Source organism: Gracilinanus agilis, chromosome 5, assembly GCF_016433145.1.
Source record: "Gracilinanus agilis isolate LMUSP501 chromosome 5, AgileGrace, whole genome shotgun sequence".
NCBI classification, from domain to species: domain Eukaryota; kingdom Metazoa; phylum Chordata; class Mammalia; order Didelphimorphia; family Didelphidae; genus Gracilinanus; species Gracilinanus agilis.
In genome coordinates, this window is record NC_058134.1 from 212,633,387 (window position 1) to 212,655,382 (window position 21,996).

A 21,996-nucleotide genomic window follows, 5' to 3' on the forward strand; every position below is an offset into this window, starting at 1 on the left:
GAACTCTTAAAGCTAAGGATGAAAACAGACAGAACGGGACACCACCTGACTAGTTTCACCACGGATGCAGGGCTGGGACGAGATTGCGTGTGTGTACGTGTGTGCGTGTGCGCGCGCGCGTGTTTCCCTTCTCCCTCCGTGAGAGCCCCACGGAACAGGGCGTGGGAAAGGAAGGTGGGTCGGAGGCGGCCGCAGTTCCTGACGCATTGCAGAGCGAGGAACCTGAAGGACCAGGAGGAGTCAGAACCACTAGCCTGTCTGGAGGCCTCAGGCAGGCCAGGGAAGGAAAGGGGGGCGGGCCGCGGGGCGGGTCCGGAGGGCCGCGAGGGAGGTGGAGAACCGGCCTGCGATCCACTGAATCTTCAGATCCTCCAGGGGGAGGAGAGGAGGGGCGGTGAATCACTCCCCACCTCCTCCCGTTTCTTCGTGGCCACCACCTTTCCATTCAGTCACCCAACATGGCTGGAGCACTCTGGAGGTGAGCCGTGGCCTCCGCCTCTCGCCTGTGGCCTCCGCCTCCTCCCGCCTGCCCTCTCCGCTCTGAGCCGTGAGGGCCCCCTCCCTCCCTCGTTGCCACCGGGCAGCGGAAGCCCCTGGAGAGCGAGTAGTCCTGATCTGGCCCCGGCCCCGCGCGGCGGAGCCCCAGGAGCATGTGGGGCGCCCAGGACGAGAGCTCCGTGAGAGTAGCTGTCAGGTAAGGGTGAGAAAGAGGCGTAGGGGCGCCCCGTTGTGGGGGTCGGGGCTGGGGGTCCGCGTGATGTCAGGGAAGAGTTTATTGTGCAGTAAAGTCGTGAGCTGCCAGCCCTGCGCTGTGGCCCGGCCATGTCAGCCTCCTGTTTATGATCCGTGCGGTAGGGTTTCTGGAGAGGCAGCTCCGTCACCTACCCCTGCACTCGTCCTTTACTGTGCCTTATCTGGGTATATAGGTACGCTGGTGTGTAAGCCCGAGTGCCTTGTTGCTGGCCCTCCACACCGCAGGTGGCTGCGCCGCCTCAGCCTGCTGCCTTGTTTTCCCATGGAGACAAGTACATTTCTTCCTCCTCCCTTTTCCCACCCTCTGCACACACAATGGACAATTGCTAAATGTTTGGCTGCCCTTGGCGACTGTCTGTCCTGCTTGGCGTGGTCTCCCTCCTCGCTCCTCGGTGTTATTTTGATTACTTACTGTCATGCATGTATAAATTCTTGGAAGCAGAAAACAAAAGAATAAAAAAGATTGTGAAAGGCCCTCTCTCTGCATTATTGAATAAAACTCGCAAAAAGTGTGCTTTATTAAGCTTCTGAAAGAACCAGAAAAGCCTGGGAGGTTTTTGTTTGTATGTTTTCTTTGTGTATGTGTGTAACCTACTTCTCTGAGTGTTCTATTACACACTATGTAGGAGCCATTATAATTCATATGTAACCGGAGGAAAATTATGATCCTTCAGTAGTGAAGGGATTAAACAGGTGACTATTTGGAATGAATGAAACATCCTGGGGTTAAGCAGAGTGGTTCCAAAATAATATTTAAATTATCCACGGTATTGAGTTCAGTTCCAGACTGAATCAACTACTTTGGTCAACAAATTCTAATAGAATGCATAGCCATTAACAGAATATTTTAGACTTTATAACTTAGAGTTTCACTTATTCTCTGTTAAGTATGACGTTTGTGTTTATGGAAAATTGCAATATCATTGTGCACTGCTTGAAAAATTAATGAAGCATTCAGGGTAGAACAAATGCATTAGTTTGGCTAAGTACTAGGAGTCTCTCTTTTTTTTCCTTTTTTTTCCTTCAGGAGTACTAAAAATCCATCCCCAAGATACCTGATTTGAGATTAAATATCTATTATTTGTATACATATGCATCTCTGTGATCTTTAAAGTAAATGTATGACTTCAGAGATGTAAAGAGATATAAAATCCACATATAATTCATACTATTTCTTGAAAACTATTAAAATAATTCCAACTTCAGTTGTTTGTGTATGAAAATAGCATTTCAATGATAACATTTTTAAGTTGGAAAAATTGTGGTTAATACTCATAACTAAGTTTTTATAATGAAAAATACTCAACATCATTTTCAGATTAAGAAGCAAATGTTACAAAATTTTGGAAGTTCTAGTGTAGTTAACTGTTGCTTCTTATAATAGGGCTGTTTATATAATTATATTACCTTGGTTCTTTGAAGAATAGAATTTAGAATTATATGGGGTCTTAGCTGATTCTAAAGCAGCTCCTCCCATTAGGTTGGAGGAAGGGGAGGTAGCTTAGTACAATGAAAAGAACTTGGCTTTTGGTTTAGAAGACCTGACTTCAAATCCTGCACCTAATGCTTACCAGCTATGTTGGGCAAGTCTCTTAATCTCCCTGGGTTTAATCTGTAAAATGAGTGGTTAGATTGATAGCCTCTGATGTTCCTTCCAACTCTAAATCTATGTTACTCTGATCTAGACTAACTATTTTTTTATAGGTGAAGAAATTAGAGAAAGTCTGTTCAGCCATACAGATAGTAAATAATAGAGCCAAAATGCATAGTGCATTATTCTCTTCTCTTTCTTACCACTCTATCTCTTTGACTCTTCATTACAGCATCATGCAATCGTGGGTGGAGAGTTGACCGGAGCCACTTCACTTCTCAGTGCTCTAGATCACTCGATAAAGACAGTAAATTGCAGAGAATTGCTAATCTTCGGAGTTTCTCTAGCTGATTGATCTCTGTGCCAGTGTACTGACAGGTCTAGTCCCTATGTACTTCTTTATAGTATAGGGTTCATACAAGATTACATTTTTAAAAGATGGGAGGAAGTCAGGCATAGAATAAAATGGTCATGGCTAATGCTACCTCATCTTTCTCCCATACTATAATCCAGCTGAACTGAGCTACTTGCCTTCTAGTGTCTTTTACCATACTATTTCTGATACCAAGATGCTACTGTTTCCCTATATCCACCTGATAAAATCCTTCACATTCTTCAAGGCCAGGGTCAACTTTCCTTCATTTCCTCCCAGCTCTGCCTATCTACCAAGCACGAAGTTATTTTTCCTTCATCTGAACTTTTCCATATTTTGTTTTGTAATTCACATCATATTTTACATTCTACTTACTGTTGTATTTGTTCCCTACTAAATTATAAGCTCCTTTTGGTTGGAACTACATGTATTCATTCTTGGCTTTGGGTATTTATATTCTTCCTCAGTAGCCTAGACAGTACCCTGCTTTTCATTGCTAGTGTTGTTGAATGGACTCAATGTAATATGTATTTTTGGAATATTTTCTTAATTTTGTAAATTGTAAGAAGCTGACTTAAAATATTCATGATTATAGATAGTTTTTCATAACACTTGAAATTTGTATATATTCTCTATCCTCATTTTCCCATCATACTTTGTCTAGTTGTTTCATTTGCTCCATCACATTTTACTTCCTTTTGTACTTATTTGTGTATTCCTTCCTCCATATAGATTGTATCTTGAAGCCATGGACTGGCACCTTTTTTTTATCTTCAGTGTCTAGTATACCACCTTACACATAGTAGGTGTTTAATAAATGTTTTCATTGAATTGAATGGTGTTTGACAATAGCCAAAAAAAAAAAAGAAAGAAAGAAAAGAAAGGGGAATGTTGAAAGTGGCAGTGTTTTTAACTGAATAAGAACAACTTATTGTAAAAATAAGTATCCTATAATATTTTAAAGGGGAAAAAAGATAGGATTAGTTATTTCATTGGCATAGGGGACTCCCTAATAAGAAAAGCCCCTCTGCTATAATTTAAATAATTAAAACTTTGGACTTTATTAGAGATTGTTTCTTTTAATACTTCTTGTCCTCATAGGACTGACTCAGTGAAATTCAAACTTTATTTTTTCTAAGGGGATGTCAGTTCCAAAAATATGACAGGAACAGGGGAAAAAAAATCAGATGCAGAAGAAATTGCTTTTTGCCTCTTGGTTCAGGAATTAAGAATATGATTATGTGAACATGATTTAAAATTTTATGCAACGTAGTCTAGTTGTAATTTTAATAAGGTCTAGGTTCAAATCTTGCCTCAGATACTTGCTATGTATGATCTTGGGCAAGTCACTTAACCCCTATTTGCTTTAGTTTCTCATCTGTAAAATGAGAAGGAAATGGCAAACCACTCCAGTGTCTTTGCCAAGAAAACCCTAAATGGGACATGGAGAGTTGAATATTACTGAAAAACAACTCAATAACAACAAAAAGCATCATATGAAGATTCTTATATTACAATAGGATATATATGCATATATATACACACACACACACACATATATATATATATATATATAAATTTTTTTGTCATTTTAATTTTGTTTTTTAACAAATCATTTGACTCCAATGATGTTCAAAAGGGAAGGGGAAAAGAAATAAACTAGAAGCTAAGGTGTTAGGACACCCAATTGAAGATGATTTTTAAAATGAAGATAGAGAATCTATAAAATTATAAGTAAATAGGAAAATTATTTGATATATGCAATATTGTTTACATATAATTTTCAAGTAAAGTATAATTAGAATGTTTCATTAATGTTTTCATAATATTTCTTAAGCTCTTACCTTCTTGCATGCTAATTGGTTGATATTTTGGGGGCATAATTATGGTGTAGTGAAAGATGCACCAGAAATTCCAGTTCAGTGAAGTCTGAAAGCATTTTGGCAGTTAAACCAACAATTAGGCAGTTCATCATAATTTGCCCTACTCTTTCCATTTCTCCCAGAAAGCAACTGAGTTACAGTTTTTCTTATGTCTAATTTTTCACAAACAGCCATGTAGCTCCCTTCTGTGACAATGATTATAAACATTTGTTGGGAATATTATTTTCTGTCAAAATTAGACATACCTTATTTGATGGGTGATGCCTGAGCATATGAAGCATATAAAGAGAAGTTTTGTAGAGTTAAAAATTATTTTCTTTATTATTAAAAATTATTCATTATTCACTTCTTTCTTCCTCAAAGGAGAACTTGACTTTGTTGTAATAAATAATCATAAAAGCTAATATTTATGTAGCATCTACCATATGCCAGACACTATGCTGAGGGCTTCATACGTATTATCTGATTTTATCCTCATAACAGCCTGGGAAGTAGGTGCTATTATTATCCCCACTTTACAGCTGAGATGTAAATGCCTAAGATGACTTGCCTAGGATCCCATAGTAAATAAATGCCTGAGATGGAATTTGAACTCAGTCTTCTTCAGTCTGGGTACAGCACTCAATACCCTTTGCCACTATTTGTAAAACAAGGGGATTGGACTTGTTGGCTTCTGAGGTCATTTTCAATTATATATCTAATAATCCTGTGTTTCTTCTTCATTTTACTGAGAAGCAATTTGAGACCCAGGTAGTTTCAGTGACTTGTTAGAGATCATATAGATAAAAATGAGCAGAACCAGGATCCAGATCAAAATCTTTTTTGTCCCAGTGATCTTTAGAGAACTCTGGAGAGGGTCAATGTGGTTTGCTATTGATTGATCATAGGTTATACTCAGGAGGATGCTGTAGAACTCCACTCTAATGGCATGCCTAATCTATTTTACTTTAATTAGATCAAAAACACCTAGAGGGGATAGAGTAGTATCTGACAAATTCTAGGCTCTTAAAAGATGAGTTTGACATTTTGGTAATTAAATAGTAAAAATGTTAATTCTTATATTTCACATTTCTTTGATGCTTCAGGTTTTATGATTGATTTCCTCACAATAATCCTGTGAGGAGGATAGCCCAAATATTATTCTTCCCATATGAAAGTGGATCTTGAAGGGATACAGAGAAGATAGGTGGTATGCCCAGGGCTGCATAGTTAATAAGTGTCAGATCCAGGATTCAAAGCTGTGTTTTCTGACTCTTAAGTCCTATCATCTTTCCACTACATCATTACCTCTCCGTTATTAAACTATATTTGGAATTTGAAATACTCCAAATTACAGTAATTAAACTAGTCTTCACATAGGATTTAGTTTTTATTGGCCTTATATTTAAGAAGTGTTTTATGAAATGATTGTTTTTATTATCTGAATGAATCATAGGTTATTACATTTTTTTCCTATTTCCATTTGTTATTTTATACCAAAATAGCACATTCTTTCCTTCAGGCTCATCTCAGGTACAACATTATACTGGAAGACTTAATGGATCCCCTAGTTAATTTTTCCTCTCCTTCCTCAAATTATATTGTCTTCTTCTGTGTAAATGTTGTATTTCTCCATTGTAATATAAGTTCCTTGAAGGCAGGTACTGTTTTTGTTTTTTACTTTGTGCCTGCTGTTTTTTCAAATTAACAAGGAATTAAAAATTGTTGAACTGAATTTGTCTCACCTAAAAATAAGACTTCTCACTCTCTTAGTTGTTAGCTTTTAAATAGAACTTTTTTGAGGTGCTCATATTAATTTCTTCCTTGCCGCTAACTTTTCCATTAACTATTTTGATAATTCTTTTTAGTGTTATTTGTACACAACTATAATACATTCCTTACATTTACTAATCTGACTTTTAATCATCCTTTCTACTAGTTGCTTAAGTAAATAACTCGTATTATACATTGATGTGAATTTTCATTTCCTACTGTGCAGTAAAACACTCCTACTGTGGTCAAGCCTTTTCCTTCACTTTTCCTTTCCCTTCCCCACCAACACAACAACAAAAAACTCCAACCCACTTAACAGGTGAATAGATTAGAAAGACAAATGAGAAATAACAAAATGAGTGTACAGAGTGAGAGAAAAGTAGTATTTTTGCATGAAAATGAATCTATCATTTCCCCTGCCCTCTTCCAAAATTCTGGTAACATCTCCTTTTCCACTTTTGAGTACTATCTGTATATTTGAAAAATTTCTTAAATTCAAATTGGAAAAGTTTCCATAGAATGTATGATTAAGTGCTGTTTTACTATGGATGCTTTTATGAAAACACATTATTGTTATTTCATTTTGGTTTCTTATATTTCTCAGTATTTGCCATCAAACTAAGCAGCATCTTTAACTTCATCTAACAAAAAGTTCATCTGTTGTCTTATGACCTTTCATTTCCTGCACAGAATGCATAGGATTCTCTAGTTTTGTTTCTATTCTGCATGCTTTCTGCTTTCCTTTCTCTTTTAATTCTCTCCCTGGTCCCTAGTCCATAGCGCATCTGGGCTACTTAACTGTTTTGATGACTGATGAAGTGGGAGTCACCATTTCCATTCCTTTGGGGTGAGATAAGGGACCATATGGAAGATTTGGCCTGCCTCAGAACTTATGGTGACATTTGGTGACACTTACTCTGCTTCTACACTCTCTCAGCCTGGGGTCAGCATCTCCATCAGTCAGTCATTAAGCACTTGTATGCCAGGCACTGCCCTAAGCCCTGTGGATACAAAAAGAGGTAAAAGGCTGGTCATGCCCTCAAGGAGCTTACAGCCCAGTGGGGGGAGGACTGGCAAACAAATTTGGATAGAGGAAACAATTCCTAGGAGGAAGGTGCTGGAATTAAGAGGGTTGGAAAGGCTTCCTATAAACAGATGCAATTTTAGTGGGAGCCTAAAGGAAGCCAGAAAGGTTGGTCGTCAGAGGGAGGAGGGAGAGCATACCAGTCATGGGGGACACTGCAGTGATTCCCAGAGTGGGCACTACTGCCCCCTGGTGGGTGATGCAGCAATCCAGGAGGCCCGTGATGGCCACATATTTTTGGATTACATTCTATTCTGAGTTCAATAAATAGTTTCATAATTTCCAGGGGACATTAAGTAATATTTTTTCTGGAAAGGGGGTGGTGGGCCAAAAAAGTTTGGGAACCACTGGGGGACAGACAGGGAAAATGGCTGGAGTAGAGAGATGGAGTGCCTTGTTCATTGACCAGTCAGGTGACCACTGTCACTGAAACAAAAATAAAGCATAAGAAGACTGAAAGGGAAGGAAGGGGTTAAGTTATGAAGGGCTTTGGAGGCGATAGGAAGCTTTAGGAAAATCATTTTAGAGGCTGAATGGAGTTTGATTTGGAATGGACAGAGACTTGAGTCAGGCAGATCCACCATTAAAGCTATGGCATTCATCACGGTGCCAGGGGATGAGAGCCTGCACTAGACTTGTGGCTGTGTCCAAGGAGAGAAGAGAGGGTATTTGACAGATATTGGAAAGGGGAGATAACAGGCCTTGGCAACATATCAGATCTGGGAAGCTGACGGGATGACTCCTAGGTTGTGAGTCCTAGGCCTGGGAGGATGAGGTTGCCTTCTATAGTGGGGAGGGGGTGAGATTGGGGTAAAAATAATTAATTTGGTTTGGATGTATTGAATTTAAGATGCCTATTGGACAGACAGCTCGAGATACCTGAAAAGCAGTTGGAGACGTGAGATTGGAGGGTAGCAGAGAGTTGGGGAAGGATAGGTAGATTTGAGAATCATCAGCAGGGAGCTAATGAGATCACCAAGTGAAGTGGTCTAGTGGGTGAGAGAAGAAGGCCCAGGACAGAACCTGCAGGATACCTAAGGGAAGAGAGGAGGATCTGGAGGAGGATGCAGCAAAAGAGACAGAGAAGGGGCTGAAATTCTGGAGAGAAGACCGTATCAGGGAGGAGAGAGTGGGCAGCAGTATCAAAGTCTGCAGAGAATGGATAATGAATGTGTTCACTGAATTCTGATAGAAATCTGATTAATATTCAGTGGATAAAATGATTAAAAAACACCCCACCTCTAAATCAATGTTAGATAGAATTTACTGCAATTTAACAAAGTAAAGACCTATGTATCATATGAATGAGTGTGGCTTTTTGTGAGGTTCATCATAATCCCCTTTGAAATGTAGGAAGTATTAACTAGTAAAACAAAATAACCAACAGGGAGGCATTTTAACCCCTCTTATGTTATTCTGATATGTCTCCAAATAAATCTTCCTGGAGACAAGCACGGTGCTATAGTTTTTTCCACTTGGGTGGTGGTGGCAGTGGTTTGCCATAGACATTGCTGCTAGGTAGTTGGACCTCTAACTTGGGCAGTTAAGTACCAGATGATGCAACTCTTAATGAGCAGGGGCAAGCCCATTACACTGAGATAGGAGTACCATTTTACCAGTTGGGACAAGTCGAAGAGCATTTGTGTTAAATTGGCAATTTTATTGGCACAAGGAGCCCAGCTGAGCAGGAATAGCTGCCTTGTCCTTAGGGGGATCAGTATGGCCCTGTGCCCAGAACCACTAGGCATCACCACCCCAATTATTCATATTGGCAGCCGACCTACTCCTGACCTCTCTAATGCCATTTTTGGGTGTTGTCATGCCTCACAAATAACTGTATGAAGTGGAACATGGACAAAATTCTTCTATTAATCTTGAAGAACCTTTGATTGTCTGGTTCTGTGTCTTCCAGGTCTCAGACCACTTGATCAGATTCAGTCCCCTCTCAGGAATCATGTAGAGGGATGTCTTCCCTTCCTCATCCTTCAAGGCTTTCTCTTGTGCCAGCCATTTAGCCTAGAGCTTAGCCCACTGAGAAGACTTGCCAGAGCTTCATTCCCAGGGCATTCTCTAGGGAAATGGCTGCTGAAGTCTTTTTTTTTTTTGCTTATGCCTCTCAAAATGGATAAAGCCATTGTTAAATCAGGCAAAACAATGTTCTTCAGGAACATCTGGCATCACCCAGTTCATAGGCAATTCTGGACAAAGGGTGATTGTATAACCCTTCATCATCTGTTCACTGGCAACTCTTGGCAGATAAACAACTTGGAATTCCAGAAACCTAACTTCTCTTAATTTCCTTGCTTTCTCTTTTAATTATTTCCCATTTATCCTGTACACAGCCTGCTTTGTGTATATTTGTTTGTATAGTGTCCCTCCTTAGATTGTAAACTCCTCAAGGGAAGCTTTTGCCTCTTTTTATAACAGGAACTTAGCATAGTGCTTGGCAACTTAGTAAGTACTTAATAAATGTTTATTGAATTGAACTAATGAATGAACCCTGACAGTCACTTATTCTGGCTACCTGCTAAAAACTCTATTTAGTCTTGTCCTTATGATAGTGGGCTCCAGAAATATGGGCCTTGAAGGATCGTAAGAGCTATAAGAAATAAACATATCTGGGCCATCATTTTGAGTTGAAGATCCAAACTTTAATTGTGGGAAATTAGACCTGGAGGTCTCACCATACCCAACCTGTGGCAAAGACTTCGTTTAGATGTACAACAGTCTGTTTTATAGACTTTTGACAGTCAATTAACATAAGTGATTAATAATACCAAATATACAGAATGTTACTAAAGTTTAGGAATATTTGCTAAGAGAGTTAATAAATCCCAATAAAGGCTCTTGTCCTCATTTGCTCTTGTCCTTTTGGTGATTTAGCACCAATTTTGCTTGGACGTCAGAAGAATTTTCAAAGATGAAGGCCTCTGTTAAGTGTCTCAACCTCTAGAGTGTGTGGTTCATGGTATATCACAAGCATTATTTATCACTGCAGTTTGAAAGTAACAATATCAAAAATATTAGAATAATCTGATAAAGATGCAATTTTCAGTCATCTCTGATTGATACTACAAATACTAGACTGACATAAGCATATTTAACTCAATATACTGATTCTGGGAGTAAACTTAAACATAAACCAAAGGTCCTAACTGGGCCATTAACTCCAAGAAACCTAGAGTGAATGTAAATCCTTCACAAAAACAAACACCATCTTGTCCTGGTAATACATTCTTGATTTCTACCACTGACTCAATGATCATTTTTGTTATCTTTATCAGAAATCAGGATTCAGTCAAGCTAAACACTTAGCATTCTAAAGTCGATAATAGAAGCTAATTTTTTTTGATAGCTAGATTGTTCTAATACCCTGCGCTATAGCTATCTTTTCTATTGTTATGACTATTATCATAATTGATATCTTATACACAGTTTACTAACTGGGCCTAACTTTCTAAAATCAGTTGTGATTACCTACCTAAAAGGATTACATGTGATTTCTTGTTTTATAATCATTGATATAAAAATAATAAAGGCTAAATAAATAAATAAATAGAGCTCTGGGACAGACTAGGCAACACACTTTAAATGTTTTAAGACTAACCGTCTTTTGGACCACACTTGTGACTGACTTGGTAAATGGAGACTATTAGTAGACCTAGCTGAGGAATGTGGGCTCTCTAAAACCTGAAGAGTTCAATAAGTGATTTTCCTTATTATCTCCTTTATTGAGGTAGGGGGAGTTCATGCATTGTGCTATGAGTGCTAAGTGCTTTACAAATGTTATCTCATTTATCAGGAGAAAAGGAAAAGATCTCAAATGTTCCAGAATTTTTATAGCAGCTCTTTTTGTGGTAGCAAAAAGTTGGAAATTGAGGAGATGCCTATCAATTGGGGATTGTGGTACATGATTGTGATGGAATACTACTGCCTCATAAGAAGCAAAAGATCAGGCTAATTTTTTTAAAAACTTGGAAAGAACTACATGGGATAATGAACAGTGAAATGAATAGGGCCAAGAGAACGTTACACAGAGCTACAAAATTAACAATTGGAAGAATAAATTGTAAATGTTCCTCCAGATAGTGAACTGAAAGATGAAGACACGAAATATCTAATTTGTACAAGTATACCCATCTCCCAGGCAATACCTTTTGTTATATTGGGAAAGTGGGAAGTGGCTGGGACATTTGTAGGTGAGATCTATTATGTAGATATTTATTATGTAGATATTATTATATAGATATGAAGAAAAGTTAAGAGATTTGTGATTTCATTTTATGTACAGTCTTTTTCTTTGTATATGAAAATACTTGTTTTATTTGGTTTTATAGAATTTGGAAGAAAAAAGAACATTTTTATGGAAAAAAATATTATTTCCTTGAGCATCACAATATCCACAGGGTAGGTGCTGTTATTATCCCCATTTTACATTTGAGAAACCGAGGCAAACAGATCCTGGGAAATTGGGCAGAGGATTTAGCCAGCAGTTTAATGATGCTAGAGACTCAAATACAGCTGCAACAGGGCACTTGGGCAAGAAAATTTGGGAGGAGAAAGAGATCCTGGGGGATTGCTGAGCTAGTCCACAAAGAGGTGTTGTCTGGCAGTTCTTTTTGTGTGGTAAAGAACTGGAAACTGTGGGAGTGCCCATAAATTGGAGAAAGGACGAATAAGTAACAGTAGATTATGTGATAGAATGCTTTTGGGCTATAAGACATGATGATGAAGATGGTTTGGGGAAGATTTAAATGAACTAGATGTGAACTACAGTGAGCCAGATCAAGAGAATAATTACACAGTAACATCAATACTGTAAGACCATCACTTCTGAAATACTTAGGGACTCTGAACACAGTGACACCTGCCACAATTCCAGAGGATTCAAGATAAAACATGCTATCTACTTCCAGTTAGAGAAGATGTACTCAGAGTACAGATTAAAACATTTTTTGTTGCCCTTGGCTATTATGGAATTTTATTTTGCTTGACTATACACATACGTAACATTTCATTTTTCTTCCTTTCTCAATATAAAAAAAGTTTATTTTTAGTTCCAAATCCTCTCCCTTTCTCTACTCTTTCTTCCACCCATTAAGAGGGCAAGAAATACAACATCCATTATACACATGAAGTCAGGCATAACCTACTTCCACATTTATCAAATTGTGGGGGTGGGGGGGAACAAGAAAAAATAAAGAGAAAAAAATGTTTGAATCTATACTCAGTTCTTCAGCTTTTTATTTGGTAGTAGATAGTATTTTTCATTATGAGTTCTTTGGAATTGTCATGGATTATTGTATATATATACATATATATAGTTGATTATCATTAGAATATTGCTGTTTCTTGTGTATATTGCTCTCCTGGTTCTGGACACTTTACTTTGTAACAGTTCACCCCAGGTTTTCACCATCTCCTTTATCGTTTTTTTCAGCACAATAGTTTTCTGTCATAATCATAATACTATAACTTGTTCAGCCATTCCCCAATTGGTGTGTATTTCCTGTTTCAAATTCTTTGCCACCACATAAGGCTCCCCTTCTTTTTAATCTCTTTGAAATATAGAACTAATAATGGTATTTCTGGATCAAAGGTTCTTTTGTTTTTCTAAAAATATAGTTTTATATAGCCTTTTGGGCATAGTTTCAATTTGTTCTTCAGAATGGTTGGACTAGTTCACAGCCACCAACAGTTCATGAGTGTACCTATTTTTCCATATTCACTCTAGCATTTGTCATTTTCCTTTTCTGTCATGTTAGCCAATGATGAAGTAGTACCTCAGAGTTGTTTTAATTTGCCTTTCTCTAATTATTAAAGATTTAAAGCATTTTTCATATGACTGTGGATTACTTTTGTTTCTTCTTGTGAAAACTGCCTATTGATATCCTTTGACCATTTATCAAATGGAAAATGGATCTTATTTTTATAACTTTGGCTCATTTCCCATAGTTGAGAAATGAGACTTTTATAAGAGAAACTTACCATAAAATTTTTTTCCCAGTTTCCTGCTTTTTTCTTTTTCTAATTTTGGCTGTTGGCTTGGTTTGTGAAAAATATTTTTAATTTAATAGATTCACAATTATCCATTTTATAATATATGTATAACCCAGTGCAATTGCTTGTCAGATCTAGGAGGGGGAGGGAAAAGGAGAGAGAAAGAAGTTGAATCATGTAACCATGGAAAAATACTTAAATTTAAAAAAAAATCCATTTTACCTCTCATAAGCCAGGTTGTCTCTTGTTTGGTCGTGAATTCTTCCCGTATCTATAGATCTGACAGGTAAATTTTTCCCTTGCTCTCCAAATTTGCTTACAATATCACTTTTCATGTCTAAATCATGTACCTGTTTGACTTGGATCTTTGCATTTATCAAATTTCCATAAAATAATTCCTTGATAGGTTAATTGAAGTAGCACTGAATAAGTAAACTAATTTAGGTGATATTGGGTTTTTTGTTCTTTAAATTTTTTATTTTCTTCTCATAAACAAAAATTTTTAGTATTCTTTTTAAAAATTTTTAGTTTCATATTCTCTCTTCCTCCTGTCATCCTTTCCTTCTTAAGAAGGGAGGCAATTTTATATAAATTAAATATGTAGTTATGCAAGACATTTCCATGTTAGCCATGTTGCAAAAGAAAACATCCCCCCTCCCAGAATAAAAATAAAGTTTAAAAATATGCAGCCATTAAGTAGCACAGTGGATAGAGCACCAAACCTGGAGTTTGGATGACCTGGGTTCAAATTTGGCCTCAGACACTTCCTAGCAGTGAAACTCTGGGAAGTTACTCAACCCTAATTGTCTAGCCGTTGGTGTTCTTCTGTCTTAGAAATGATACTAAGTCAGAAGGTAAGGGTTAAAAAAATGCTTCAATCTTAATTTAGACTCCATCAGTTCTTTCTCTGGAGGTAGATAGCATTTTTCATCACAAGTCGTTTGAAATTATCTTCAATCATTGTATTCTTGAGATTGTCATTCTAAGTTATTCACAGTTGACCATTGTAGAATATTGCTGTTATTATGTATAGTACTCTCCTGGTTCTGCTCATTTCACTTTTCATCAGTTTGTGTAAATCTCCAGTTATTCTGAAAGCATCCTGCTTGTCAATATTATAATTTTTATGATGTTAACTCAGCTTGCCCCATGAGCAATTAATATTTCTCTAGTTCTTTAGGTCTGTATTTGCAGGAAGAATGTTTTTTAACTGCGTTCATAAAGTTCCTGTGTGTGTCTTGCTAGATAGACTCCTGAGTATTTTATATTGTCAGCATTTAATTTTTAAAACTATTTTATTTTTTCCCAATTGCTTGTAAAGACAATTTTTAACATTAGTTTTCTAAAATTTTGAGGTCCAAATTCTCTCCCTCCCTTTCCTCTCCTTGAGATGGGAAGTAATTTGATATAGATTATACATATTATATATGCAATACACATTTCTATATTGGTCATGTTGTGGAAGAAGACACATATAAAAAACTTAGAAGAAAATATAGTAAAAATTAATATACTTTAATCTGAATTAAGAGTCTATCTGTTCTTCCTCTGGAGGTGGATAGTTTTTTTCATCATAAATCCTACAGAATTCTCTAGGATCATTGTATTGCTGAGAATAGCTAAGCCTTTCACAGTTGATCCTTGTACAATATTGTTTGCTATTATGTACAATATTCCCCTGGTTCTGTTCTCATTTCACATTGCATCAATTCATATAAGCCTTTCCAGGTTTTTCTGAAACCATCCTACTCATCACTTCTTATAGCACAATAGTATTCCGTTACAATCATATATCACAACTTGTTCAGTCATTTCCCAGTTGATGAGCATCCTCTCAATTTCTAATTTTTACTACCATATAAAAAGTTAGTATAAATATTTTTGTATATATAGGTCCTTTTTTCTTTTTCTTTTTCTTTTCCTCCCCATCTCCCCTAAAATCTCTTTGAGATACAGACCTGGTAGTATTGTTGTGGTTCAAAGGGTACACACAATTTGGACATAGTTCCAATTTGCTCTTAAGAATGGTTGGGTCATTTCACAATTCCAGTAACAATGCATTATTATCCCAATTTTCCCATATCCCCTCAAATCTTTATCATTTTCCTTTTCTGTTATATTAAACCAATCTCATAAGTGTGAGGTGGTACCTCGTAGATACTTTAATTTGCATTTCTCTAATCAGTAATGATTTTGAATATTTTTTCATATGATTATAGATAGCTTTGATTCCTTCTTCTGAAAACTGTTCATATCATTTGAACATTTATTAATTGGAGAATGACATGTATTTTTATAATTATAACTCAGTTTTCTACATATCTGAGAAATGAAATCTTTATCAGAGTTCCTTCAATGTTTGGTAGAATTCACTTTGTGAGACCATTTGGCTCTGGAAACTTTTTTATGGAGTTCATTGATGGCTTGCTTGTTCAGTTTCTTTTTCTCAGGTGGAGTGATTCAAGTATTCTATTTCCTCTTTTGTTAATGTTGGAAATTTATATTTTTGTAAATATTTATCCATTTCGCTTATATTTTTAGATTTTTTGGCATGTAATCGAGCAAATTAGCTGCAAATAATTGCTTTAATTTTTCTTCATTGGTGCTGCATTTACCCTTTTCATTTTTTATTCTGATAATTTTATTTTCTTTTTTTTAAATCATGTTAACAAATGGTTTATCTGTTTTATTGTTTTTTTCCATAAAACCAACCTATAGTCTTATATATTAATTCAATGGTTTTCTTACTTTCACTTTAATTAATTTCTCCTTTGATTTTTGGAATTTCAAATTTGGTATTCAGTTGGAGATTTAAAATTTGTTCTTTTCATAGTTTTTTAGTTGCATGCCCAATTCTATTTCTCCTCCTATTTAACTGGACAATTTATACTCTTGTGAATATGCATCTGGGGCAGAAGATAGAGTGCTGGGTCTGGAAGACTCAACCTTCTTCAGTTCAAATCTGGCCTCAGACACTTACTAGCTGTGTGTTCCTGGGCAAGTCACTTTTGTTCGTCTTGGATTCCTCATTTTTAAAATTAGCTGGAGGAGAAAATGGCAGTTTCAGTATATTTACCAAGGAAGCTCTAAATGGAATCACAAAAAGTTGGACAAGACTGAAATGAATGAATAAAAATGAAATATTCATACATTTCAAACATCAGCTTTATTGTCAGAAAATTGGGCAAAATAGCTCTCCATGATCATGTTAATTTCACCTTCATTGAAGTGCATTCACTCTTCATTTTTATACTGGTTATTTTGGGGGTTTTCCCTCTTTTTTGAAATCAAATTAGTTTTTAAATTATTTTTTTCCACAAAGTCATCCCTTGGTTTTATTTATTAGTTCAATATATTTCTCTCTCAATTTTACTAATCTTTGATTTTTAGGATTTCTGTTTTTGTATTTAATTGGGGATATTTAATTTTTTGCTTTTCCAGGGTTTCTTTTAGTTGTAATGATCTGTACTTTTTAAAAAAACTGATATAATCATTTTGAGATGTAAATTTTCACCCAAGTACTCCTAAAGTAGTTTAGTGGATTTCTTTCAGTTTTATTAATATTTCCTTTTTTTTTTTCAGGATTTCCAATATGATGTTTAATTGGGTATTTTTAATTTGTTCTTTTCCTAGTTTTTTTAGTTGTATGTCCATTGATCTACTCTTCCAAATTACCCTCCAAACAACTTTGATATGACACCTTAACAAATTTTGGAGTGGCACACAAAAGAAAGGAGTGAAACAGTTTTTCATGCCAAGACCACTTGGTTGGTCAAAAGGAAAGGTCTTGCAGGAGTGGAAGTGGAGTGCAGACCAGTACAACCAGGCAGGCCCCGTTTCAGCAAGCTTTTGGGGCATCTGAATCAGGGCATTGGCTTCCAGAGCTCTCAACCCACAGATGGTAGGGGAGACGGAAAACTGGTCAAAGCAGATTACAGGCGTCATTTTAGTCTCTGGGTACAGGACTCTGTTGTACTGCCCATATGCTGGTCCAGGTTGCAGTCCTGGATGACAGTCCTAGGGTTAAGAGGATCACTAGTACAACAGTACTTGTGGCTATTCTGAGTTCTAGGGCAGGAATAAGTGTTGGCAGTCACTCACAGATCAGAGGATATGAAACATATTTCCTTAGACCATACCATTTTGGAAGAATTGAAAACTTATATAGCTCCCCAAAGCTAGCTGTGAAAGCAACTAGACAAATAACCTGAAACTTGGAATAGTGCTCACTTCACTACAAGAATGGAGCCCAACTTTAACAGTTGTTGTTTTTGTTTTTTTTTTTTTTAATTTAAAAGTCAAGGAAAAGGCTGGGAAAATGTATAAATAGCAAAAAAAAAAAAAAAGAAATGCAACACAGAAAGTTATTTTCATGACAAGGAAGACCAAGACACAAACTCTCTTAGAAGAGGACAACAATGTCTTTCACATCAGTATGTCTGGTTTTATTTTTGGGTTTTGGTTATGTATGAATGCTTTTACAACAATGACCAATATAGAAGTTGTTTTGCATGACCATAAAAAATAAAAAAAAATAAAAGAGGATAACTTAGTCAATATTGATGCATCCAAAGCCTCAAAGAAAAATAAGAATTTGTGTCAAGCTCCAAAAGAACTTCTGGACTAATTCAAAAAAGATTTTAAAAATCAAATAAGAGAGCTAGAAGAAGAATTGGAAAAGGAAATGAGAGAGATGCAAGAAAGTCATGAATGAAGATTTAATACCTTGGTAAAGAAGGCACAAAAAATTAAAGAAAATGATAACTTAAAAAATAGTATAGGCCAATGGAAAAAAGGCACAAACATCCCCTGAGAACTCCTTAAAGAACAGAATAAGCCAAATAGAAAAAGATATACACAAATTCACTTGAGAAGAATTTGCCACATGCAAAAAGTTATACAAAAGTTCACTGAAGTAAAGAATTCTTAAACATTAGAATTGGGCAGGGGGAAGCTAAAGACTTCATGAAACATAAAGAAACAACAAAACGAATTCAAAAGAATGAAAAATAGAAAAAAGTGTAATAGCTCATTGGGAAAACAACTGATCTGGAAAATAGATCCAAGATAGATAATTTAAGAATTATTGGACTCCTTGAAAGTCATGATTAAGAAAAGAACCATCATCTTTCACGAAATTATCAAGGAATATTGCTCTGATATTCTAGAACCAGAAGGTAAAATAGAAATGGAAAGAATCCACTAGTCACCTGAAAGAAATCCCCAAAAGGAAGACTCCCAGGAATATTATAGACAAATGCCAGACCTCTCAAGGCAAGGAGGGAATAGGACAAGCAGCTAAAAAGAAGTAATTCCAATATCATGGAGCCACAGTCAGGATAACATAAGATTTATCAACTTTGACATTAAAGGACTGGAGGGCCGGGAATATGATATTCTGGAGTATAAAGGAACTAAGATTAGAACCAAAAATCAACTGCCCAGCAAAACTGAGTCTAATCCTTCTGGGGGAAAATTGGATATTCAATAAAATAGAAACTTTTAGACATTCTTGATGAAAAAAGCCAGTGTTGAATAGAAAATTTGATTCTCAAATATAAGACTCTAGAGAAACATTAACAGGTAAATAGGAAAGAGAAATCTTAAGGGATTCAATTTAAATCCCTAAATGAGAAGAGAATACTTGTAATTCCCAAGAACTTTATCATTATTAGGGTAATTAGGAGTATGCATAGCTAGAGGGGAAGGGTATGAGTTGAATATGATAGGATGATATCTTTTAAAAAAAAGAAAATTAAAAGTTGAGAAAGGAGTGCACTGGGAAAAGGGGAAAGGGAGAGGCAATTTTTTTTCACATAAAAGAGGTGCAAAACAGCTTTTACAGTAGAAGGGAGAACGGAGGAACTTGGGAGGGGAGTGCTTGAACCTTACTTCAATCTGAATTGGCTCAAAGAGGGAAGAATCCACCCATTCATTTGTTTCTATGAAAAGGGACAAGAAAATGTTTGGGATGCTGATAGAAGATAATGCAGAATGGAGGAGGAAGTGGTCAGAAGCAAAACACTTTTGAAGATGCACAAAGTGAAAGGGAAGAGTGGGATAAGCTGAGAAAAATAGGATGGAAGGTAATACACAGTAATCATAATGATGAAAAAATGACGAGTTTCTTAATAAAGGCCTCATTTCTCAAATATATAGAGAAATGAGTCAGATGTTTAAGAATACAGGGCATCCCTAATTGATAGATGATCAAAGGATATGAACAGTCAGTTTTCATATGAAATACTCAAATCTATTTATAACTATATGAAAAAATGCTCTAAATGTTAATTAGAGAAATGCAAATTAAAACCCATGCCTATCAGATTGGCCATTATGACAGAAAAGGAAAATTACAAATGTTGGGGAGGATGTGAGAAAATTGAAGCACTAATGCACTCTTTTTTTTTTTTTTAAACCCTTGTACCTCGGTGTATTGTCTCATAGGTGGAAGATTGGCAAGGGTGGGCAATGGGGGTCAAGTGACTTGCCCAGGGTCACACAGCTGGGAAGTGGCTGAGGCCGGGCCCGAACCCAGGACCTCCCGTCTCTAGGCCTGGCTCTCACTCCACTGAGCTACCCAGCTGCCCCCACTAATGTACTCTTGGTGGAGTTGTGAACTGATTAAAATAATCTAGAGGGCAATTTGTAATTTTTCCCAAAGGCCTATAAAAGTGTACATACCTTTTGACCCAGAAATACCATTAATAAGTCTGTATCCCAAAGACATTAGAAAGAAAGAAAAGTACCTATATGTACAAATAAATATTTGTAGCATCTTTTTGTGGTAGCAAAGAATTGGAAAGTGAAGACTTGCCCATCAGTTGGGGAATGGTTGAGTAAGTTGTGGTATATGATTGAAATGGAATACTATTGTGCCATAAGAAATGATGAAAAGGATTATTTCAGAAAAACCTAGGAAAGACTTACATTAACTGATACAGAATGAAGTAAGCAGAACTAGGAGAACACTGTGCACAGTAACAGCAATATTGTACAATGAATGACTGAATCATTTTGCTATTCTCAGCAATACAGTGATCCTACACTAATCCTATAATACAATCCTAAATGGATGAAAAATGTCATCTGCCTCCAGAGAAAGAACTGTAGTCTGAATCCAAACCAAAGCATAGTATTATTCACTTTCTTATTTTTTATTTAAATTTTCTTTCACAAAAGGACTAATATGGAAAAATGTTTTACATGATTACATATGTAAAATCTGTGTCAGATTACTTACTATCTCAGTGAGGAAGGAGAGAAGGGAGGGAGAGAATTTAGTACTCAAAATTAAAAAAAAATCCAAATGTTAAAGATTGTTTTTACATGTAATTAGGGAAATATAAATTGAAATTGAGAAGAAATGTCATTGGGAAATACTTAACAATAAGTAAACAAGAGACATGAATAGGCAATTTTCAGATAAAGAAATCAAAAGTATCAATAAGCACATGAGAAAATGTTCTAAATCTCTAATAATTAGAGAAATGCAAATCAAAACAACTCTGAGGTATCACCTCACACCTAGCAGATTGGCTAAAATGAAAGGAGGGGAGAGTAATGAATGCTGGAGGGGATGTGGCAAAACTGGGACATTGATGCATTGCTGGTGGAGTTGTGAACTGATCCAGCCATTCTGGATGGCAATTTGGAACTATGCCCAAAGGGCTATAAAAGACTGCCTGCCCTTTGATCCAGCCATACCATTTTTGGGTTTGTACCCCAAAGAGATCATAGATAAACAGACCTGTACAAAAATATTTATAGCTGTGCTTTTTGTGGTAGAAAAAAACTGGAAAAGGAGGGTATGTCCTTCAATTGGGGAATAGCTGAACAAATTGTGGTATATGCTGGTGATGGAATACTATTGTGCTAAAAGGAATAATGAACTGGAGGAATTCCATGTGAACTGGAAAGACCTCCAGGAATTGATGCAGAGTCAAAGGAGCAGTGCCAGAAGAACATTGTATATAGAGTCTGATATACTGTGGTAATATAGAATGTAATGGACTTCTGTACTAGCAGCAATGCAATGACCCAGGACAATTCTGAGGGATCTATGGAAAAGAATGCTACCCACATTCAGAGGAAGAACAGCAGGAGTGGAAACACAGAAGAAAAGCAACTGCTTGAACACATGGTCAGACATGATTGGGGATTTTAATTCGAAACTACCACACCAATGCAATGATCAACAATTTGGAAATAGGTCTTGATCAATGACACATATTAAAACCAGGGGAAATGTGCATCGGCCAGGGGTGGGGGGAGGTGAGGGGTGAAGGGGAAAGTAGGAGCATGAATCATGTAACCATGTTAACTTTACTAAAAAATGAATATTAATAAATGTTTAAAAAAACAATAAGTAAACATGCAATAAAACATAATAGAACCAAAAAAGAAATTAATTGTGGCTTTTGAAATCTTACTATTGTTTAGCACTGAAAAAATTTTTTTGTTTTAGTTCAGTTTGTATTAGGTATGGAATTTGAACTTTATTTTAAACTTTTTAACCAAAAAAAATAGGAGCAGTGATGGCAAACCTATGACACGCATG

General features: G+C 36.4%; 1 protein-coding gene across 4 annotated transcripts in view; it reads left to right on the top strand.

Moving 5' to 3' along the window:
* Positions 1–422: 422 nt before the first annotated feature.
* The window catches only part of KIF21A (kinesin family member 21A), a 160,659-nt gene continuing 139,085 nt past the window's right edge, over positions 423–21,996 (top strand). For 3 of the 4 annotated variants that reach the window (XM_044677889.1, XM_044677891.1, XM_044677892.1), the window contains exon 1: positions 424–694. In XM_044677889.1, coding sequence (XP_044533824.1) covers positions 651–694 — 44 coding nt within the window. In that variant the 5' untranslated portion in view covers positions 424–650. Of the gene's footprint in view, positions 695–21,996 lie in introns of all 4 variants that reach the window. The other variant, XM_044677890.1, reaches the window with a different exon arrangement.